General features: G+C 54.9%; 1 protein-coding gene across 1 annotated transcript in view; it reads right to left on the bottom strand.

Annotated features, from left to right (window-relative positions):
* The window catches only part of WDR1 (WD repeat domain 1), a 44,068-nt gene that overhangs the window by 14,975 nt on the left and 4,967 nt on the right, over positions 1-24,126 (bottom strand). The window contains exons 3-8 of the mRNA XM_004770554.3: positions 15,681-15,771; positions 10,541-10,688; positions 9,377-9,557; positions 1,774-1,851; positions 1,321-1,401; positions 773-1,006 (exon numbers count right to left, since the gene is read on the bottom strand). Of these exons, the coding sequence (XP_004770611.1) occupies positions 773-1,006; positions 1,321-1,401; positions 1,774-1,851; positions 9,377-9,557; positions 10,541-10,688; positions 15,681-15,771 (813 nt within the window). The remainder of the gene's footprint in view (positions 1-772; positions 1,007-1,320; positions 1,402-1,773; positions 1,852-9,376; positions 9,558-10,540; positions 10,689-15,680; positions 15,772-24,126) is intronic.

Consider the following 24,126-nt stretch of genomic DNA (forward strand, 5'->3'; position numbering starts at 1 on the left):
ACCTCGGACAACTGTCTCCATCAACTCCAGGCAGAGGCAGTGTCTACAGGGACTGGCACGAGAGCCAACCTCCTAGGTCCTCGCTGGGCTGCTGGCTTCCTGAGATATCAAGACCACTAGGGCTGATGCAGGGAGAAGGCATGCTCCCCCACCCCCGAAGCAGGAGTCCCCAGGGCAGACCCTGGGCACCAGCTGCCCCGAGGAAGCCCTCCAGGTGACAGGATGGCAGCTGGGCTGGGGCCTGACCACCTCTCAAGGCCTCTGAACCTCAGGATCTGCCTGTTTCTCCAAACTTGTTCCTTCCCATGTGCCTTCCCTCCTCGAACCACGTAACACTCCAGGCCTCCTCACACTCTATCCCACGTTCAAATGAGACACAGGGCCCAGGTCCAGTCCCCAGGCCTCCTGGCCGTCCCTTAGGCGCTCTCCTGGTCCTCCAAGTCTGTAGTGATGCTCTTGGAGCTCCATGCATTCCAGCTGTCAGCTCCTACCTGAAGGAGGCTATTCACCCCAGGACACAGGGACTCCTGACAGTAGGGGGAGGGGCACTGTCCGCAGACCAAGGCCCTGAGCCTCCAGTGCTTCTAGAAGCTTAAGGGGAGCTCGGCCCCAGCCTTCCACTTCTGCTAAACACACACCCCAAAGCAACTAGCCTCCTGCCATTGACCAAACCCCCAAGGTGGGTCCCCAACTCGGCCTCCTGCCAGCTCTCCCTCTTCCTCGCTGGGCCACAGCCCTTTCCACCACCCCACTGGCTGCCACGCAGCCTTACCTTGATGACCCGCAGGGGTTTGCTGGGGTTGTTTTTGTCCAGGTAGTTGATGTACCCAGACAGGGAGATGCTGAGGAGGTGGTCCTTCTGCCACAAGCAGCCCAGCTGCTGGTCCAGAACGGTGGAGCCCATTGTAAACGTATTGACGACAGAGTTCACACTGACGTCCCAAATCTTCGAGGTTTTGTCTCCAGAAGCAGAAAGCAAATGGGTGCTATCAGGGCTCCAGCTGATCTACTCAAATGAAACAGCGGGCCCGGTATCAGAGAACACAGAGTGGGAAGGGGCCTCGGAAAGCAGCCTGCCCAAAGCCCCCATTTCTGAGCAGGGAGAAGCGACGGCTGGGGAGACCAGGTGTCCAGGCCCCTCCCTGCTCTAGCCACTGGCTTCTCCAAGCTACGACACCCCTTCTGTGTGATCCTGAAGCTCTCCACTTCACCCCCTCACACTTCATGGTTCTAACTTCTAGTTGTGTACTGACCACTGCACTCATGGACACGGCCCCCAACGGTGGCTGACACGGTCACACACCACGGATCCATACTCACAGCGTAAATGCCTCCGTCATGAGCCTTGCCGCCTCCCAGGGCACACACTTTCTCTCCCGTCTTTCCATCGTAGATGTAAATCTTTCAAAGAATAACACACACGTGGGTCACAGGTGGGAGGACGCGCTCACCAGCTGGCACGCAAGATGAGCTCTTCCCCGTCCCTGCTCTACCGTCAAGAGCTTGCTACTGTGACTCTTAAAAAAGGAATCTGAAAAACGTGCTAAACGGGGGAGTTTCCAGCTCCATTTAAAAGGAGAGAGATGGGAACGGGGGTGTGGGGGTGCGCACCAAGCTGTGATGACACAGCCTGGGAACTGTGCACCTTCCAGGAATGGAATGGAGGGAAAGCGATAGTTCCCCCAGCAAGACAAGCTTTGGGAGGCTAGTCTGCCCTGAAGAGCTGGGAGGTGATCAAATGAGCCCCTACCACCCCCAGGCCCCGGCTCTCACCTGCCCATCGGCGCTGGCTGTAGCAAATCTGTTCCCATCAGGAGAGAATCGCACACAGTTGACAAAGCGGCTGTGGTCCTGCAAGAAAGAGCACAATTATCCACCTGATGGCAGGAGGTTCTGGAAAGTTCTCTATGAAATACGCAGTCTGCTTCAAACCTCTGCTCCAGCTGCCAGTGTGAACGGTCAGTCCACAGGAAGACCTCGGCCCTTAAACAGAATACTCCCGAAGTAGCTCCTGACTCACCAGGAGGTCTGCTTCAGCCCGCCTGCCTTGGCCCAGGCCCATCTGTGCCCAGGCCGTCCTCTGCTAGGCCTCCCAGCCCCATGCTTGGTGGGATGCATGAGTTCCCCTCACCCTCAATCTGCAGAGCAGACAGAGTCAGGGCCCCAGAGGTAGCTCAAGTCCAGAACCCTAGGCCTCTTCCCCTGAGTCTTCAGGGTTAGGCACACAGCAGGTACTGGGAAGGGTTGGGATGGAGTGGAGTTAACAACTGAGCTTTTAAAGAAATTAAACAACGGTTTTGCACTTCTGGGGACTAAGACTCCAGACGACCTCCAGGGATGATTTCCTATCCTAAAGATTCATTCTCTCCCCCATCAAAGGTCTGCATAAGAAAACATCCTCTAAATGCCACATGCCCCTTCCCCTACCTTCAAGAAACACCCCTTCAGTGAACTTAATAATATAAGCGCTTCTCAAAGCAGGGAGGGTTAAGGGCTCCTGGGGCATAAACACCTAACCGCCCATCACCTGCCCCACAGCATTCCCTGAGGCCAAGCACAAGTCCACTTAAGTCAGGAGCCGCTCGTGTGAAGGCTCCATGTGTGTCTGTGTCATGCAAGGGGCTGAATTGGGCTGAAACTGTGCCACCTGTGAATGGAAACCTCAGGAAAGAGGGTCTATACAGATGCAGTCGAGGTATGATGAGGTCCTTAGGGCGGCGCCACTACAGTGACTGGTGCACTCCGAAGAGGGAGACTGGGACAGACAGATAGCGGGTGCGGGAAGAGCCCGTGAAGACATAGGCAGATTGGGAGGGTGCCCCTCGGGCCAACGGAGTTTGGGGAACACCAGCCTGCTGACATGGGGAGCTCAGGCTCTGGCTTCAGGAACCGAGAATAAACCCATGCTGAACCCCTGGCTTGTCATCCCTTGTTACGGCAGCCCAGGAACAGGCATGGGGCACACCGTCTGTGACACTCCCAGAGGAAGAGCCCTTCAAGGACACCATGCTTAATGCACTGGCGAAGCAGCTCAGGCCAGGAAGGAGAAATTGGGGCCAGGATCCTGAGGAGGGAAGCCACAGGCCAGGACCAGAGGAATCCACGTGTCTGCAAAGTCCACCTGGGAGGCTGAGCAGAGGAGTTGCCCCGCAGTGGGGTTTCCCTGCTGCAGGCAGCTCCGTCCCTCGGAGCCAGGAGACTGTGTTCTCTGCCCAAGGACACTTCCAGGCCAGGCCCCTCGGGCCCCACGAGCCTCGGGTCCAGTGCTGGAGCACGGAGACAGCCCGGCATGCTGCTCTTCAGATCCCACTGCTCCCCTCAGCTAATAAGGCCGGAAGCAGCCAGCATTTCCTCTCCCTCAGGGGGTTTCCCCCGCAAGGCTGGGGACAGGAAAGCCTGAGCCTTCTGAGCGCAGTGACACTGGTGAGCCACCAAGCTGGCTTGCCTTCCTATCTCTTTTCGGCAAGCACAATCATGGGGCTGCCAACTTGGTTCTGACTCAAGAGCCTGTCCTCTAGGGCATCATCACCGGTGCCTGTGACGGAGGTTTATGATGGGCTCACAGCTTCAGCCTGAACTTGGCCCTGATTCTGGGACCACTGGGAGGCAGTTCCCACTACTAACATGCCACACACCTCACTCCCAGGGCCCAGCCTCAGCCAGCTCAGGCCTGCAGGGTGACAAGGCTATGGCCGGGTTTACAGTGTGTGCTCATCTGGGTGAGGGCTGACCTTCCCTGCTCCCAGGTCTGGCCTCTGGGTTTTAGAGCAGGTGCAATCTGCCAAGCTGAACCACAGTGGAAGGAGTCTGCTTCCCAAGCCGGGATCTCTCAAGCCCTCCTGGGTGCTTCTGTCTCCCTCATAGCCACCTGTCACTCACCACCTTACCACCATTAGGGCTTTGGGGAACCTCCAACCCCTCCGAGACAGCCAGGCCCAGAGAGAACCTGGGGCTCTGGTTTCTCTTCCAGATCTCTAGGCTTGGCTGCACTGGCTGTGGGGAGTACCTGGGTCAGATCTTCCCTCCCCAGGCCAAATGCCACCATGGTGCCTTCCACCCAGGGCTGTGAGGGAGCCAACTGGTCTCCCTAACAACTTGGATGCCAAAAGAGGGCACAAGAAATGGAATGAACCCCGGCTACAGGGGTCACTACAGTACAATGCCGGCCCCCTTCACCGGGTGTAAGGAATACGCCATGAGATAGGTGGCTGGCCACCACTCAGTTCCACTGCACAACGAACTCCAGTTTCCGCTGCTTCCCTGAGAGAACAGGAACGTCCTGGATCCCAAGCCCAGCTCACAGAAGTCAGGATGCCCTCCTGAAGGGTAGCACCAAACACTCAGCTGCATACCTGCACATGTCCACCCAGCGGCCCGAGTGATCCCATTATGAGGCCAGGCCGCTGCCTCTCCTCAGAAGGGCCCTCTGCCCTGGCTGCCATCTCTCGGGAATCCGACTCCTTATAGCACTCAGCATCTCTGATGGGAAGGGGACATCACACACAATGGGCTCATGGCCCTCCTCCCCCGAAAGAATGCTGCACATCACTCCCCAGGCCCTGGAACAAGGCAAGCTTGTGGGAAAGCCTGGGTTTAGTGAGGGCCAGAAACAGCGGATGCCCCCAGAGAACCCGGCACTGTGTGAACCAAGGCCTTTGGCTTTAGAAACTCCTGTCAGCTTTTCCTGCAGCTTGGGCCAAGAGTCCAAATGAGTAGGAAACTGATGTCTGCTCCTGAAATAGCCCACTTAAAGGAAAACAGCAGTGAACGGCTCATTAACCAAAAAAGTGAGGGTTAAAAATAGCCTGTTCCATAGGGAGGTGAGGCCTGAGTATGAAGGAAGGGGTCTGGGGAAACATCAAGGTGGGGAGGGGTGTGGGAGGGGTATGGGGAGGGTTCACATACCTGCGGGGCTTCCTCCTTCCTCTGGCTGCTCAACCCAGCCACCACCTATTGGACTGGGGCTCACAGCCCCTGGCCCTCCCCTCCCCATGCTCCCTGGAGGAGATGCAGCACCATCCCGCAGGCCTAGGTCCCTCAGGCTGTTCCCTGATGTGGAAGGTCCTCAGTGTCTGACCGACACCTGTCCCGCCCATTAGTCACAGCCGACTCTCAGTGGAGCCCTGTGTCAGCTGATCCTCCCAAGAACCCCCACTGTCATTGTCCCTCCCCCATCATCGCCCTCTCTTGACACTGAGAAGAGCTGTGAAGCCATTAGGTAATAAGTAACATACCTGAGCCCCCGTCACCGACAGGGTCAGAGCACCACGGGGCTCTGTGGCTTGACTCCAGCGAGCACAGGCAGATGAGGTGGTCAGCTCAGGTGTCCTCTCTGGGAGGCCCTCCCTGGTTTCACTGGCCTCAGCTGTCCCCAGAACATATAGCTGCTACTAACTCTCACAGCACAGTGCCCTGCCCACCTGTCCTGCTCCCTGTCATGAACTCATGGAGGGAGAAATGGGCTCAGACACCTGGGCCCACCTCCTCATCCTCCCTCAGCACACAGCACACACCTTTAGTCAGTGCTCTGAAAGTGGGTTTCCGTCCTCAACTGCAACACTGCCTCACTCCTTCAGTCGACTGCCCCCTTCACACCTGGCCTCCTCTCCCTCTGGGAAGTCTCCCCTGTCCAGTGGTTGGAGGGGGAGCACCACACCCTCTTCCTGCTTCAGCGTGGCTGACACAAGTGATCCCCATCCTCTGCCTGCCTCTCCTGCCACCTGGGCAGACTGGCTCAGCGACCACTTTCCTCTGCAGAAAGAGGACCAGAGGAAGGTGCAGAAGGCTTGTCTGGTCACTGCCCCACCATCAGCCACAGCCCGTGCAAGAGCAGACCAGGAAGGAAATGGGAGGAAGAAGACCTATCCCGCTGGCCCCCAACGTGACCAGGACTAACACACCCACAGCTCTCTGAACAGCAAGACCGGCAGATATGAGGACAGAAGGCAGAACGGCTAAGGACAAGGCAGACCATTCTGCAGGCCCAGCCCAGAGCCTGTCCAAAGCAGGCACCTGATACACACCGAAGGCCTGACACGGGCATTCTGCCCTGCTTAGAGTCAGAAAATGGGAAAAACACCCCCCAAGAAAATCCTGCATAGCAGAGGTCCAATTTTACTTAACTGCCTTGAAAGGCAATGACTCTAATAATAGCCAAGACACATTTCTAGCTCAACTCACCTCCACTGTGCCAAAGGAAGCGGGACACCCCATCCCCCCACCACAGGTGGCTGGAGAAAGCTGCTCTCAGAGCTGACCATGCTGCACAGCACGCCTGGCTGGAGAGGTAAGACCAGGTGTCCCCTCTGCCTCAGGTGGACTCTATCCGCCCTTAGAAGCTCAGGCAGGAAGTTTCCACTTCCAGATCACACGACCACAGCCTGGACAAGCAGGCTTGGGCCTCATGAGTGCCACCTAAGCAATCACTGAGTTAGACAAAGTAACCTACAGACCACCACACCTGGCTGCAGGACAGGCTGAGGACGTAATCCTCCCGGGTGCCTGCTCTAGAAGGGGAGTCTGTGGTTGTCCCTGATGGAAAAGGGCAAGGCCAGAAAGGTGCTGAACCTTGCCCAATGTGCCCGTGGGTTGCTAGCCGCGCCTTGGTCACAAGGACCGGTGCCATGGCAGGAAGAAATTCCTGCTGCAGAAGCAGGAGGCAGCGAAGGCACACACACTTGCTCTTTCTTTCTTGGGTCCTCCAAGGGAACCTCAACCTTTGCCACAAAATGCCAGCACGAAGCAGAAACAGAGACGCTGCAAGCCTCGGTCCCCTAGCCGGTCCCCTACAATCCTGGGATGTCATCTGCCCAAAGTGGCCCATGGCCTCTGAAATGAGGGGGTCCAGAGCCTATTTCAGTGCTGGTTCCTTCACCTCATCTTTCTGCAGCTTCTGGAGCCCATCGCAGGTCCAGGCAAAGGAAAATTCATGCTGACGCTGACCTGACAGCCCAAGGGCCTGGCTGGCTCGAGATGAAGTGGGTCCTTACTCAGCTCCCCAGGAGCCAGGAGTCTACACTTATTGTACAACATGAGCAGCCAGTTTACAGATGAGCTCAAGAACCAAAGAGAAAAGCTACCCAGCACCCCCACGTAGGGCAGCAGGATGGCCAGGGAGGGCTGACCTGAGCACGTTCAGGCACTCTGGCTTAACCCTGCCCTCACCTCCCCTTGGGTACACACACCACCAGCATTTTATTCTAGCACTTACTGAAATGGAAACACAACTTCGTCTTTCTCACAGCAGCAACTTGAGCTCAACCCCTCTGTGCTCCTGACATGTTCAGTCCTCGTCCCACAGCCTCAGACATGGTGCAGAAGGAGAGACGGAGAGGAGCTGGAGCCTAGGGGGGCAGGCAGACAGCCACCCATGGTAGGTGCACTCTGGGTCTCTGAGGTTCCAGGGGAGATGCACATGCCAAAGTCAGACTGATCTACACAGTTGTCAACACTTGACAGGCCATTTTGGGTGGGTGTAGGGCCCCGAACACTTTTCTCCCCATCCTTCATTTGCTGGCCACCTGAGCCTGTCTGGAGCACCCGAAGATCTCCTTGTGGACACTCCGATCTGATGTTCACCAGCATCTTACATCCTCCCATAGGAGAATGGCCATCACCGTCCTGTCTCCCAAGGGGACCGAGCCACACCACTGGCCCATCCAACGGTCAGAGCCAGCCAGCTGTGGTGCTGGGCTGCTATCCAACGTCCTCCATTCCTGATCTGCAGCCAGGTCCAGAAGCAGGACCCATGGGCGATAGGCTCCACAGGCAGACCTGATGACAAGCTGTGTGTTCACCCTGGACACAGGCAGGGGGCAAATGTTCGTATCTGATCGCCCTGGGCTGGAGTGTTGGGGTGAGGGCTGTGTTCTCACGTTAGAAAGGAAAACAAAAAGAGAAAGACTATTCCAGCCAAGTCCCCAGGTGAGCAGAGGGAAGGCTGGCAGAGTGCTGAAGTCACAGCCTCGGGCTGCCTGGGCACAAACCCGGCTCTGCTGACGGGCCGCTGTGCTCCTCCTGGCTGGGTTTAATCTACATCTGCAAAGGGGAAGTGACCCTTCCTGGGGCAGGGAGAGGAGCCTCACTGGCCCACAGCCCAGATCACATCCAAGTGACATCAAACAGTAGCGAGGAGGAGGGGGACTTGGAGATAGGGACAGCTTCACTGAGCTGTCTCAGTGAAGCAAAGACCGCCTCCTGTTGCCACAGAAACCCAACCCCTCCTCCTCTCTCTCCTGGGTGCAAGGCATGAAGTTTAGCTATCTGACTCATCCCACAGAACCTTGATCTGCACTTAGTGAATACTGACCTTGAACACAGCCTTTGACAAAAACCCCATCACCTACCAACTGGGCAGCAGCCACAGGGGACGGCCACAAGAACGGCCACAAGAACCGCTACAAAAGGAGCTCTGAGCTGCACACCCCGTGGGGCTTTCCATGCAGCCACCTGGCCCCACTCAGGAGCCCTGGGGGCAGAAAGGAGTCCATTTCACCAGCAGGGAAGCCCTGCAGAGCTCTTCCATCCCCAAGCCAAGATGTGCACTGGAAATTCTGCCACTGCCCGAGTGCTACCCCATGGGGACCTGCTGAGGAAGTGGCATCGTCCCTTCCAGCCACACCCTGCCTGGTTTATGAGTCACTGTGTTCAGTCATCAAAGTAAACAGTGGTCCCCGCGGAGCCTCATAAAGGACCTTCTCTCATTTAATCCTCGATGAGGTAGTACTGAGAACTGCTCTGGACCCGTGGGCAGCTGTGCAGTTAAGTTCATGGTTAAAATGCACTATTATTGATACCCCCACACTCACCTTGCAGATAGGAAAAGTGAGGCTGAGGTTCAGACCCTTGTCCCAACCAGGGAGCTGGAGCAGAGCTGGGACACTCTGCTAAGGTGTTTTGACATGTGTCTTCCACAGGCAAAGCATCTAACTCTCATCGAGTGTCACATTCCAGCTGTGACCCTGCCCTTATCATCTCACCAGAGGAGACGAATCTGGTGTCCCTGGAAGCTCACCAGCAGGTCTTGAGTTGGCAGAACCAGAGCCAAGCCTGGGCCACCCCTTTCTGACAAAGCTCCTCTAGGCCAGGATGCTCCCCTGGTCACAGGCCATCAGAGATCCACTCATTCACCCCACAACCCCAGAAACACACACACATCTCCCAGGGCGGGTCCCTCCTTGCCAGAAGCAGCCCTTCCAGCCTGAGGGCAGGGCCACGTTGGCCTGGGGCTAGTGTGCTGTCCCACCATCACAGGACGTTCCCCTGCAAACCCCACTTCTGTCTATACACCACAGCATAAACAGCACGTGCTCACAACCCCGCAGGTCAAGACTGCTGGTTTTACGTGCAAACCATCCCCAGGGGGACATCCACTTACGCCAATTGTGAACTTGAACTTGAATGGTGGCCCCTCAAAGAATGCAGCACAGTTATCGTCACTGCCCGTGGCCAGCCGGTAGGGTCTGCTCTGCTTGATGTCCACACTGTTGATGACTTTGTTGTGTCCCGTGATCTCACCCACGGAAGAGCCACTGTCCCACAGGAAGACAGCTCCAAACCTTCACCCAGAGAGTCACAGGAAGAAAACAATCAACCTTGGGGACGGTTGATGAGATGTGGGCAGCAGCGAGGCTAGTACGCGGGGTGGTACAGTGCAGGGATGCTCACAGCAACACTTCACGCACATTCGTGAAAGGAGCCAACACCGGAGACACCGTGGTTTGGGCTCTGTGCGGTGCTGGTCAAAGAATCCAAGAATAAGAGGCTCTGGGAAGGGACTGGATGTCTGCATCTGTATGGGCCAGGGCCAACAAGACTCCCCTATGTGGAAAGTCCCTTAGAAACACATGCTGGGGAACAGCTCTGTGACTTCTCGGTTTCCTAGTGGTTGTACTGGGCAGGACCAAGGTAATCAGCAGCCACCACCCCCTACCAGAAAGGAGACGATGCTCTGCTCTCAGCTGGCATCTGGTAAGTAAGTACTGCAGGGGCTCCTCCTTGTGTCTGGAGGCAAACTGAATTCTTAAGACCAACAGGATGACCTGAAAAACTGGCAGAACTAACCCCTGCCAGAACATGCATTAAAAATAGCCTCCGAGTAAGGGAGACGAGAGGCGTGCCTGCCAAGTCCGAGTGCCTGAAGTCGCCGTGGTGCCCTGGAGGGAAGCCTGCGCTGTGGCACACGTACCCCGTCTCCACCAGGCCCCTATTCCTTCGTAAGGTCACCACCTTCGGTGATGTACCCAGCTCTCCTGCAGCCAGGTATGGCTGCTGGCATTCGGGGAGGGACCCCAACAGAGATTGGAGCTCCCTTTCCCCCTCCTCATTTCCTGTTGCCTAGAGTGTGGGCACGACAGCTGGCGCTCCAGGTGAGGGGCTGAGGATGTCAGAGACAGAAAGAGAAGGGCCCAGCCCCATGGGGCCTCAATACACACTGGTCCAAGCTGGCCCAGAGGTCACTGCTCCCCTCCCAGCTGGAGTACCCACAAAGAGAGCAAAGCCAAGACACACAGGCAGGGAGGCGCCAAGGCCAGAGACTCACTTCTCCCTTCCTTCCCCGACCACTGCGATCCTCTTACTGTCTTCTGTCCAAGCAATGTCCTTTATCTTCCCAGCGAAAGGCTGATACTCATACTTTAAGAGGTGCTCCTTCTGCGTGGTATCCCAGATCCTGAGCTTTCCAGATACATCTGTGGGCACAAAGGGTGGTGACAGCCATGATCATCCCTGGGCCTGGGTGATGTGGGCAAGAGGCGTGCCTGTCCAGCAGGGCCCGGGGGCTCCACTGCCCCAGGCGGCATTTCAAGTGAGCACAATGGGCCACTGGCCCGTCAGAGTACGCGGCCTGTGAGGCCCACTATTGGGTCCCTGCAGCTCACCAGCCACTCCCTGGACAATAAACCCTGTGTGGGCACCAGAGCACTGAGGCACACAGAGGCACGGCCCAACGCATCAGGTAGCTGTCTGGGTCTGATTCTAGTCTCCTCACAGAGGGGTCTAAATGGCCTATGGGGATCAGGCACCTTTCTGAATGCTTGATACTCAGTTTCTTCGTTGCAAAATGGGCCAAGACCAGTGACAGCCGCTTCTCCCGAGCAGTGGCTGTGCTAACGGAGTGGAGCTGTGTGCGGCTGGTGCATGCCGGGACTTGCTTGCAGCCCCCGCCTGGGCTCCCTTCCAGCTACTCGCCTGCATCCCCCGCATCGACAGTGACGCACCCCCCGTTGGCCCAGACGAGTGAGGTGAGCACAGGAGCCTTGTGGGAGGCATGCAAGGTGGGTGCAGGCAGGCAGAAGTGGTGCTCCAGACAGAAAGCCACGCCTCTCCTCGGGGATGAGTAACCAAGAGACACGGGAGCCAAGGGAGAGGCACACCCCTCCCTTCCAGGCAGGATCCCGTCACCAAGATCTGAGACTGATCCCCACACAGCCCTTTCCAAAAGAGCACCGAATTCCCAAATTAGCACGAAGATGGAGGATTTTATGCTAACTCCTCAGGCTTAAATCCTCAGTCCAGATTGGGCTTAGGGGGGCAGTCTTCCCAGGAGGGGGGCTCCGGGGCTTCCTAGGGTCCCTAGGCCCCTTAAGTACGTCACAGAGACCCTCCCGCTGCTCTGTGAGCACAGGTCCTGTCCTCTAGCTCAGGGCACAAGGCTGAGGTAGGCGAAGGCTTCCTGGGGCTCTGAGGGCATCAAACAGCATCCTACACCTACAGCTGCACCGAACAGAGAGAGAGGACAGGGCCACCTCGGTGGGGGGCTACTGAGAAGTGACACGAGTCAGCATGTGGAAAATCTCAGACAAGTGCTGGATACACAGCAGGCGCCCGCTGCAAGCTGGTCATCACTCACCAGCGAAAAAACTAAGGGCCACCAGAGATGCTACCTCATGAGCAAGCAGCTGTGCCCACAGTCCACAGAGCAGACAAGGGAAGACTCGCTGCTATGTGAAGAGCACGACCTGAGGGGCCCTGGGGGTGCTGGGCCTCTCTGGGTGAGGTCCAGGAAGGCTGCCTGGCCGAAGGGAGTTGCAAAGATGACCTGGAACTAGTTCAGTCTCTAGTGAACAGGCCAGCAGGAAAGGAAAGAGGCAGAGGCTGAAGTACCAGGAGCGGAGCAGGGTGTGTGCAGGAAGGACACGTGTGCACACAGTATCACGCACATGCTCACGCACACACCAAGCCATATTGTCAGCTGGGCTCAGGCCGGTCCAGGTCGCTCTAAAGTCTGGCCCCATCAGCGTCTTTAGCTCAGGCTGACTGTATCCCACCTTCTTGGCCAGGATGGAGCCGGCCACCCCCTTCCCGCTCCCAGGTGGGTGCGGGGCACTCAGACTCCTCTCTGGGCTGGGAGCCAGCTATTTTTCCCATGGCCTCCCCACCACACCCTCCACCTCCTGCGTGGACCCTGCTCGTCTATTTAATCCTCCTTCTGTTTCTCCTGAGGAGAGCTGACAATGTCACATTACTTTCAGGTGTACAACCCAGTGACCTGACAAGTTCCTAAGTTACGATATGTGCAGCACGGGGGTAACCACCATCTGTCCTGACATCACTACTACAACATCTGCGACTGTGTTCCCCAGACAGTGCCCTTCTTTCCCCCGACTCGCTCACTCCACACCTGGGAGCCTGTGTATCCCACTGCCCCCATCCCCGCCCCTCCCCTCTGGCAACCATCGTGTGTTCTCTATATTTATAGAGTCTGATTCTGCTTTTGTTTATCCTTTTTTACCCCCTAGATATCCCTCTTAAGTGGAATCATATGGCCTTTGTCTTTCTCAGGCTATCCTCTTGGGCCTCTGTGGGGTCTCAGATGGCATGCTTTCAACCTTTTTTACAACCGCATCGTGACTCCATTGTATATGTGCACCACGTTTTCTGTATCTGTTGCTCTATTGAGGGAAGCTTAGGTTGCTTCCACACATTTAGTTCTTTTTGGGAAGCAGCTAGAGCCAGGAAGAGAAAGTGGGGCTCGGGGACCAGGCGCTCGGGCCCCACTGACAAGGGCAGCCCCTGTGCAGGCAGGAGATCTGATCAAGTGTCCATGGGTGCCGAGCCCTGTGCTGAGTGCTGGGGACACAACAAAGACACCTGCTCAGGGGCAGAGGACACCTGCAAGAAGCCAGAGATGATGGGGAGAGAGTTCCTTCTGTCCCCTCACTGGGAAGGCATCTCCTCCTCCAGATAACACGCTACACCAAGGGGAGCAGTCTGAGCCTGCAGTCTGCCCCTACTTCCCAGCAGCTTAGCAACTTGAGTGGCAACAGGGAGTGGGGTGGGCCTTCCAGTGCCCATGGAGGCCTCTGCTCACCAGCTCCGCAGCCTGGCCTCTCTTCCTACGTTCCTCACCTGAGCGACCCTCCTGTTCTCCTCTCCCCTGGGCAGAGGCCCCTCTCCTAGGAAGCCTGATTATCTGTGGCCTGGGTGCACTGCTCTGAGGGCAGCCTGGGATCAGGAGCCCTGGTGGGTACCCAAGGGACAGAGCACAGAACATAGACTAGTGGCATCAAAATTACCCAAGGAAGACACAGCTAGAAAAAGGGAACTGGGTTTGCCCTGGAAATGGTTCTGAACAAGAAAACATGACACCATGGGTCATGTCAACCCAAGGGCAGACTGACCATTTTGCTCAGGGCTGGGGATCCAGTCTCTGGCATGAGCTTCTTACATAGTAGGCTTTCCAGAAGGTTCATTCAGTGGACACAGACCATTCAGACTCACAGAAACCTATAGGTCCCACAGAGGGCTGGAACCCCATCTGGGAGCAAGCCACAGGCCTCCTGAGGTACTGGGATCCCCGCCCTAATGTGGGGAACTCCAGGTACCAGGTAACCCACTTAGCCAGAGAGCAAAGCCCTTTCTCAGCCTTCCTCTCTCTCCCTCCCAACTCTGTACAACCCTACTATTTTTAGCCCAGCACCTAATCTCTGCAATGAAGGTTTCCTTCTCTTCACTCGATTCAAGGGACCAGCTCGCTAGAAAAGTAAATGTGATCTGCATGCAGCCCAGACCTCCCTCAGTTCCTCCACCAAATGAGGGCGCCTTTATGAGAGCAGAATGTCCAACTGACCCTTTATTTATGTGGACTGTCCTTCGCAGCGGTCTCTGTGCTGGGCTTCCTCATTGATTTAGCACTAGGATCTGAAGAGCCCAGACTTCTGGCTGGTGGAGGGCCCTGCCCCAGGACGTGGACTGCAGGCCTGGGCTCCCACGTGCTTCAGCAGCCGGGCCTGCAGCTCCACGCGCCAGGGTGGGGAAACCACGCCAAGCAGGCAGCGGGGCCCTCGCCAACCACACTCCTCTTCTGAGAAGACATGATTTTAAAAGGGTCACATCTTGGGGCTTTCAAGGAAAAGGTATTTTGCTGGCAAGCAGGGCTGGCCAAAAAAAAAAAAGAAAAAAGAAAGAAAGAAAGAAAGAAAAAAAATCACATGGCTAAAATAAACCAAGGCATATAAATTAGAGCAAGTTTTATAGATCGAGTTGGAGTGAGTCTAAACACCAACATCATTAAGTGCCCACGGTGGGCCAGACTCGTGGCCAAGCCCTTCACACACAAGCCTGACTGCCAGCTTCAGCCACCAGCCAAGCACGCCTGTCTCTCTGGCGTGTCCCAGGGTTAGTGGCAGACACCTTGGTCACAGGCTATCAGGAGGCCACCAGCATGAGAGGGTCCTTGGCATTGCACACACACTACGGCTCAGGATTCTGTCCGGCTTCTCCGAGATCAAACCAAGGCCTAGGAAGGTGAGCTATTCCAGGCAGCCTGCACAGTGAGTAAGGGACGAACCGTGCAGGGACAGGTCCCCACATACCTCCCACGCAGGGGCGGAGGGCAGTGCAGACCAGCCATGGGGCATGTGAACCCCAGCCCCTCTCTTTTGCCCCAGCAATTCATTCCTCTCTGCTGCTCTCTGGGGAGGCTGACCAGGCCCTGGCCCACAGCAGCTCACTCACTTGGCTTTCCCAGAGGCTGGAGACTGGTAAAGCAACCAGTCACTATCTGCTGAGCGTGCAAACGAGGGAATGAGTAAGTCAACCAACGGAGGGGGTGGGGCACGCACACCCACTGCCTCCCCTTCTCATCTGTAAATGGTGAAAGATCTGCCTCAAAGAAGTAGGTGAACAAAGCATCCACCATGGTAAAGACCCTTCTGTCCCTCCTCCCAGCCAGCCTCCTGCAGAGCCACACAAAAGCCTGGCTGGAGAGAGCAGAGGGCCTGAGCAAGCCCAGGGAAATGGAGCCTTTGCCTGAGGCCAGCACTGGCAGGGACTGGGAAAGGAGCAGCTAATGAATAAAGGTGACACAAGACAACGCTGCAACTCAGAAAACACACACACACACACACACACACACACACACACACAAATGAGCTCCTGAACATCATGACACAGCTACTGCAAAGGCCTCTGGCCAATCTCACATGAGCATTTCTGCTGACCTCTGAGCGGGAACCAGCTGGAACACCACCAGCCATGAAGTTCTGCAACGGGGCTTTTTGGTGGCTTGTACTTTCCTTGTCAGCCCCAAATGAAATTAATCAGACTGGCACCCCTTCCTGCACCCCTTCCTTTACACTTCCCCTGCCCCTCCTCCCACCACCCTGCAGCTAGGAGTCCAGGTGGGCTGGGGAACTCCTGGGTCACACCCCCGCACCCCAGCCAGGCGCACACACAGGTACCTCCGGAGGCGATGTAGAACCCGCTGGGTGCATACTTGGCCACCACGACCTGATGGGCGTGCTCCGTGTAGATGTCAGCAAGGGCTGGGTTCTGCGGGGAGGAGACCAGAATGAGCACAAGGAACGCAGCAGCAGTCAACTGCTTTTCCCTCTCCCGATGAGCGGATTCAGGGGCTAAAAATAACACACGCACGAACATCTCAGTCAAAACCTCCATAAAGAAAAATCCCAGCAGTATGACTCCCTACCCACACACCCAGTGCCTGCCTGCCTGTCTTCGGGTGATAGAAATCGAAGTAGTTTTAACTCTTTCTCTTTAGTCTGCAGCTGTCGAAGTGGAGATGCTTGTCTTTTCTTTGCTTTTCTGCACCTGACACAGTACAAATATGTACTTGTAAGATACACTCAAGACAAGTTTCATGGGAGAAAAGTCTACCACTCTCTCTTCCTGGTGGGGAGCTTCCCGGAGTCAGCTGTGTGCTGGTCTCCCTGTTCAGAAGCAGCTCTGCCCCGGACGCCAAGCAGCAGGTGGCCCGAAATGGAGCCCTGGCTCTTAGCTCCAGCAGCCTGGTGGGGCGCAGCACTGGGACCCTACCCCTGTCACAACCTTCAATGGGAAATGTGGACTTTACCACCTGCTTCGTAGCCCAGATGGAAGGCTGGCTGGACTCACAGCGAGAACAGGGCTGGCGTCCCGGACCACTACTCGCCAAGAAGGTTCTAATGTCTGATTTACCAAAAGAAGATTGCGGTACCCCCACTTCCACACACACTCAAGCAGTCTCAGCAAACTGGAAACACATACACTGAGATGCTCCTGATCTGTCTCTATGGCTGGGCTTTCTTTCTGGAAGGAATAAAAACTCGGTCATCTACTCCCCATTCCTGCTGTCAGGTAAACCAAGCGCTCTTCAAAGAGGCCACATCCCCCTGGCTGGAGGCTGAGGACACATCAGGTTCCAGTGTAGACACTCTGCTTTCTAGAGGCAGCTGCTGCAGGAACATCTGGCCTGATGCCCAGCTGCCCCCACTGCTCTCCAACCTGACCACAAGGTCAGAGGCCTGCAATTTTCTCAGCCTTCCGGCTACCGCATCCCCAGCTCCTGACTCTACCAGACTGAGACCAGAGCAGCTGACCCTAAATTCTAGCCCCGCCCACCACCAGCCACCTCTGACATTCCTGTTGGCCTTCCCCTGGCTGGCCAGGACCACCCCACCTGCCCTCTGACCCCTACTTACAAGGCTTAACTGCAGGGTTACTTCCTGCATGAAACCTCCTATGCCCCTTAAATCATTTACCTTGTTCCCTAAGGTACTCAGGACACACAATAAAGGTATTCCCTGCTTTTACAAAGTTTGCACTATGCCACAAGATCTACATTAATACTAGTTTTCACTAACCGAAAGCAAGCCACACAGGATTTTCACTTTCATAAAAAAAGGCAAAAAGCCAAAATAGCATTTAGCCCTATTTCTGTGGTGAGATGAGCTGGTCTGGGGTAGTAGGCACCCCGGAGCAGTGTGGGGTGACCCCCAGCTCCTTCCCTAGGAGCCACACTCAGCATCTCAGTCTCAAACAGCCAGAACTCTAAGCCGTGTCTGGGAGCACCTGGGCTCTCCATTTATTTCATGCATCTGTTAGCAAGACATATCCTAAAGTATCAGAAACGCCAGGAGAGGTGATTTTTTGGGGAGGGTCTATGAACACTCTATACTCTTTTTCATATAAAGCAATGGTAACAATGGTAACTGCCTCTTTGCGTTAGGCCATTTGGGCTCACGTGAGGTTTCAAAGAATGCTCTGTTTTGGATAGTGGGGAAACCTGAAGTCCCAAACCTTCTTGTCATCGCTTCCAATTAGTTTTTCTGCGACCTGCTTCAAGTGCATTTATCTCTTCGGCCATCAAAGCAGTTCACAGCTAGCCAGTAGTCAATAAATTTGGGGGGGGGTGGTTACAAAGTCTTTTTCACCCTAAGACTTAACACTTGGCATTAATGTGATGTAGTGAGCACTTAATATACGTGTTTCATAAATTGATCCATCTCGGAATAAACATTTACTAATGAAATTAGAAGGGTATCAGGTACTCAAAATAAGATGTCATAAATGGCACACAGGTATATGCAAAGGTGCTTGAGTCTTTGGCCTTTAGGGAAAAGCAACTGGAAACTACAGAAATATACCGTTCCACACCCGCTAGAATCAGGAAGATCGAAAGACTGATGTCACCAAATGCTGGCAAGGATGGGGGCGCAGTGTACTGGAAAGTTTCTGTGTTGCTGGTGGGAATGCAAAATGGTGTAGCTGGAAAACTGTCTAGCTGGTGATTCATGAGATTAAGCATATACTTACCACACACCAAACATGCAATCCCGCCCTTCGGTATTTACCCAAGAAACCAAAGCACACGTCCACAAAAAGATACATATACATGAAGGTTTATAGTTGCTTTACTCATTAACCGTCCAAATTAGAAAACAACCCCAATGTCTACCAATAGACACTGAAGAAACACCACCCTATATCCACAGTGGAACACACCCGGGCAACCAAGGGGGCATACACTAACACGCCCAGCAACACCAGTGAACTGCAAAGGCATTACAAAAAAGTCAGACACAAAAGACAACACTGGGTTGCAGGACTCCTTTCTTATGACTTTCTAGAAAAGGCAAACTTACAGGGACAGAAAGCAGATTGGTCCTTTCCAGGTGTTAGGTATGGAGGGAGCCCACCGACGGCAACGGGTTAAGAGAGCCCTTCTGGAAATCACTGTGGTGGTGTTTATGGGGCTGTGAGTATCTGTCACGTTGAGCAGCAGATAAATCTTGCTGTATCTAAACTATGCCTCAGTAAAATTAAGATGCCTGGTATCCATTAACATCTGCCGAATCCAACTCATTCCAGCCCAGATTAGTGCTTCTTATCCTAACACCCCAACATGGACAAAATCCCTTGCAAAGAAGTGGGCCAAAAGTGGTCTGTGGACAGGCCACCCCCACTGAGATCCTTTCCAGGTGTGTTTCAAGGCTGACTGAGGGGTCTTACATTCTAACGGGGGACACCACGAGCCCATTTTACAGATGAGAAACCACCCCATGGGCAAATGACCACCCATGCTGGCACTCATCCCCACTGGGCTCTGCTTTTAAAAGGGTGGGCATGTGAGATCAGTAGGCACTGGCCCTGGGAGAAGTTCTGCCCCTAAACATTCCTTCCCCTAAATGGTCAGGGTGCTGAGTCCAGGGGGCGTGAAACACCCAAGGTCATCCCCAGCAGGCTCAGCTCCAGAATCCTGGGCTGGATGAGACATCTCTCTTGTCTGCACTGCAAATACAACTAAGCGAGTGAGGGAGGGGGCCAAATTCTCCAAATTGAGCATAATGACCTCATCTGGGTCCATTGCAAACTCCCCACCTCGGCTTAGTACACACAAGGAGGCTGGCTACTAGAGGCAGAAATGTCCCACTGTCGTCCTGCCAGTTCAGGCTCATTCCAGATCAGCTAAGGCCACAAGGCACTAGGATTTGTACCCAACACCCCCCGCCATAGCTGGCGGCAGGCTCCCCTCACTTGCCCTCTCTCTCCTGCTGCCTCAGGCAAGGAGAATAGGACTTGGGTGAGTAATTTATTTGGGGCAGGGCTAGGCAACAGGGGAAATGAGCCAGTGACGGGAAGAAAGCCAATTCTGGGTGCACCAAGGAATATTCCTGCTAAGGCACGGGCTTCCCCTCCCTGGCAGTCTTGGGAGATGGTTCAGGACAGGCCTAACCCCACTGCCTCCACTCTTCTCAGACCCCCACCCCCCACACAGGACCCCCACAGGTCTGCCCTTCCAGGCTAAGAAGCCGCTCCCTGGGCTGATGCCCTTATGGGGCCAAGGCCCCTTTACTCCCCAAGCCAACCTAGGGCTATATAACAGGGGCACCCGCTCCCCCTACCACCTGCAGCTCAGGGTCTGGCAGGGGGCACTCAGCAACACTGCTAGGTGAGGGGCAGAGCTCAGGGCTGTTAAGGCCCTGGCATAAGCCCCGGAAGGCTGCCCCACACTTGGGGGAGGTTGGGAGTCTCACAGAAGACATGAGAGGACACAGAGGCACAGATTTGAGGAAAGACACGGGCATGGAGGGCCTACCATGTGCCTTGCAGACCCTGCAAACACCTGTGGGGACAGCAAGGTGGGGGCGCTCTGGCCACAGTGGGAGCCAGACGACAGGAGGCACCTTGGCCCAACCTGAGGCGGCCCTCTCCCCTGCAGACTACATACCACCCAGCCTCCCACCTGCGCAGACACCCATCCCCAAGACCAGACTTTCTTCCGCCAATCCTGTCAAACAGGAAACAAATCCAAACCCCCACGCCCTCCAGGTCTCCACCTTGCCCAAGGAGACTCCCTCCATCAAGGGAGGATTCCCAAAACTCACTTCATATGGGCAGTGTCTAACTGAGCCACCGACTCCCCAAAGCTCTTTCAGGTCCAATGTCCTCTCAACCTCAGGGCTGAAGAGGGATCAGAGGTCACCACACCATCCACAGTGAGGTCAGTGACTGGCCCAGGTCACAGGGCGTGGCAGCTCTGACCTCAGCTCCTGAACCACAGGGAGCCTGGTGGACGTATCAGGAGATTGGGAAGGCCTCCCTGAGCAACCAGTGTAGAAGCTGTTGGACCTGGCATGGCAAGAGGGGCCTCTGTGCTCTCCTGGAGCAGCTCATGGTCCCTAGAGCCTCCAGAGAGAAAGAGAAAGCCCTGGGCAACTCCGAACCCAGCCCAGGCATTGTGAGCGTGACCTTCCCGGAGGATTGCGTTTCAGAGCATGGACTTTCTAACAACTTCTAGTTCCTAAAAGCAGTCCTGGTAGCTGGACCTGTGCATCCAACACAATGTGCAGAGATCTCTATAGATGACTAAGGACAAACTTGAATTACTGCACAGCAGTCCAGTGAGAAGCAGCCACACAGATAAGTATGCTTCCAGAGCGCAAGCTGGGGCCCAGAAGCCGAGCCCCGACCTCGCTGCCTCAAAAGACAGAACATGTAAGTGTGGCTCATTCACTCCTTCCAAGAACTCCCTGCACCCACTTGGGGCTGGCCCTGTGGATCCAGCAGTGAACGAATGCTCTGTACTCTGTACGAGTCCAACAGGCCACCAAGGTAGCTGGCCCGAAGAATGGCACCTCCCACTGACAATCCAAAGTCCATCTTCCATTATGCCTGCTCCTTCCGTCAGGAAATCACTGAGTGACTTTGTTTTTTCACTTTATCTGCCTCTGTCTGGAACTCCTTCCCTCCTCCCTGGTCCTCAATGACATCTCCTAATTAGCTTCTACCACACAAGCAAAGGCCACCTCTGAGAATCCTTCCCTGCTGCCCCAACTGGAAATGATCTCATCCAGCCCTGAATGCCCACCATGTGCCCTCGCCACCCACCCCGCCACCCTCACCACTTACCACCTTGCACCACATGCCACACTTACACCCATGTGCCTTCTCCCTAAGCGGGCCCCGCAAGGGCAGGGCCTGGATGTGACCCAACACGGCCACCTCCAAAGGCCCCAGAAGGCCAAGGCTGGCTAGACCCTGAGAACCGGTTCTGAAACATCGTGCCCAGATGGTTCACTCTCAGCCATGAGGGTGGACCCTTCTATTGACTTCTCTGAAACCTCACAGGAAGGTAACCTTATAACCCACTTCACAGGCAAAAGCTGCACACAGAGAACGGGATGTGTGCAAGGCTACCCGGCTGGTAAGCAGTGTGCGTGGGGACCTGAAGTCAGGTAAGGGCGTTTGTTCCTCAGTTCTATTCTCTTACCTGTGGTTGGTACCATCGTCAGCCTGATTCTCTGACTCAGAGGAGCACTTTAGTCTGGCCGACAGGTAAGGATTCCAGAACTGGCGTGGGGCCATTCAGCAGTCCTGCATGGTCTGCTGCTCCCTGAGGGCCTGTCCCTCTTGCCTCCAAGCTCAATCCCTTCCCAGTGCAGCAAATCAAGCTGTAACACAGGGACCTCTGCACACAGGACAGTGGCACCTTCCTTCCTGCCCTCCCTCTTTTCCTCTTGTCTGCCCAGAGCCTTACTGAGCAGTCCTGCGTAGAGTCTGGGGAAGGCTGCTCAGGGTCAGATGCCAGCACCTCCTGGGGTCTGGTGTCCACATTTTTAAAAAGAGCAAGTCTCTAGGCAACACGGCGGTTGTGTTGCCTAGAGACTTGTGAGGAAGGCACTGTGGACCATCACAGCTCAGGCAACCCTCTAGGGATACTTGTGAATGAACTCTTCTAAAGCCCATGATGACCCCATGATTATTCTCCCTACTCTTCCAGATCAGAAAACCAAACCGGTTTAAGTACAGCCACTGCCCAGCACAAAATGTACTCAAGCACAAGGAGCTCCTCTGCCAGAGGCAGGGCTCAGGGCTGCTGCTGGATTGGCACACATCTGTGTTCCCTGAAGAACAGATGAACATGGGCAGGGCTGGTGGGGAGGTGGGGAGAGGACTGGAGTGCCCATGATGGGATGGTATATGGTGGAGAAATTGCCATCTTCTGGGTAGGATCCTAAGGAGCAGGGATAAAATCAGTGGGTAGAAGCTACTAGTAGGCTGACCAGAGCTTGAGGTCTAGGTTCTTCTACAGGGGCTATCACCACAACCAAAAGTGTGCAGGTTCCACCACTGGGACTTTTAGAAGAGAAGCAAAAAGAGCCCTCTTCCCTCCAGCGTCTACATATCCTCTATAATGAGGCCCTATGGGGAAAGATGGGTTGGTGGGGGAACAGTCTGGGGGTCAAGACTGCACAGGGACCCAAATGGGCATCTCCAACCATTTCAGGACAGGGTTGACTTCCATAACCCAAGCAGAACCAGTACCACCTTTCTGCTGGCTTCAGAGATGAGGTCATAGCCTTGTTTTCTTTGTAACCTTGAAGACCTTGCTATCCCTCTCTATACCTCCAGGAACAGAAACGCCTAAGAAATGTATCAAAACCATGGACCCCCCTGCAGGAGCCCCTAACTGTGTGAGAGCACACAAGTCTAACTTCTAACCTTGCTGCACACTTGGCTTCCTCTCTAGATTCTCTCCCATCTCCACTTTCTCACTCCTCCTCCTGGAAAACTCTAACTCATCCTCCAAAACACAACTCAAATGTTCCCCTTCTCCAAAAACCTTCCCTGCTGCTCTGTGGCACAACCGGTTCTTCTTTCTTGTTCCCAAATCACCAGGACATTCTTTTAAAGTGCTTTACCAGATCATTAGAATGTTATCCACCAAGGGTAACAACATTCAATCTCAACACTACTGATGTTGTGGGCCAGATAACTTGTAGCACAGCCCTGTGAATTGTGGGATGCTTGGCGACACGCCTGGCTTCTACCAACTAGACAGATACCCGCAGCACACAAAACATCTTCAGACGTTGCCAAGTATCTTAGGGGATGGGGCGGGGGCAAAATCTCCTCACATTGATTTGAATCTTGGGCACTGTGGTCACAGGCAGGGCTCAGCAAGACAAGCTTCATGAATGCAGGAAACATTAAGAACCAAAGAGCGAGGTGGTGGGTATTATACAGGGCACAGATTGCATGGAGCACTGGGTGTGGTGCAAAAATAATGAATACTGTTATGCTGAAAAAAAAATAAATTAATTAAAAAAAAAAAAGGAACCAAAGAGCGGTTCTACCAAGTGCTGATAAGCATTTGCTTGGGTGTTTTCATCTTGAATCTCAAATCTTAGGTACAGAACAATCTCAACTACAGATTCAATCCTATTACTAGTCTGCCTAACCTCTTAATGGTTCTGGTAGCCTCTGACACAGGGCTGCTTGATCGCTGACAGCTAGAGCCCCTCCCACACCCAGGCTCCGACCCTGGAACTCGACAACCCTGTAGAGGCCCTCTTTCTCAAACCTGCCTCATTTGTCTGGCAGCACAGCGCCTGTGCTTCCTCTCAGGGTCAGTCCCATCCAGTTTCCAGAGTTAGTTTTCCCCACTGGACTGCGAGCTCTGTGAGGAAAGGCCCATGGGCTCTGCTACAAAGCAGATGCTTGGTAAGTACTTATAACACGGTTCACTGGAGCTTGAGGTACAGGAGGTGGGGGGGCAGGGCAGTGGGACAGGGATGGAAAGGAAATGCCTATCCTGTGTCAGGCAACACTCAGGGAACCCTATGAGACTGGATGTGGGACAGCCAAAGCACCCAAGAATCACTGGCCCACGAAGTAAGTCACCACCACGTCACTTGGGCTCCAGGCAGCCCCGTGGCCTGGTCTGAGCCTGTCTCCTCACTTCTTAAAGATCCAACCCCCAGGTCTCTTCTGGTTCAATCTCATGCATGTGTTGCCTACTCACGTGTCCAGGTGGTACTCCAACACGCCACTCCCTCCTACCACCTGGAAGCTTATGTCGCTCCCAAGACCAGTTTAGACAGACCTCCCCTGTATCTGGACTCC

This window comes from Mustela putorius, unplaced genomic scaffold (assembly GCF_011764305.1).
Source record: "Mustela putorius furo isolate JIRA1106 unplaced genomic scaffold, ASM1176430v1.1 tig00000083_pilon_pilon_pilon, whole genome shotgun sequence".
NCBI classification, from domain to species: domain Eukaryota; kingdom Metazoa; phylum Chordata; class Mammalia; order Carnivora; family Mustelidae; genus Mustela; species Mustela putorius.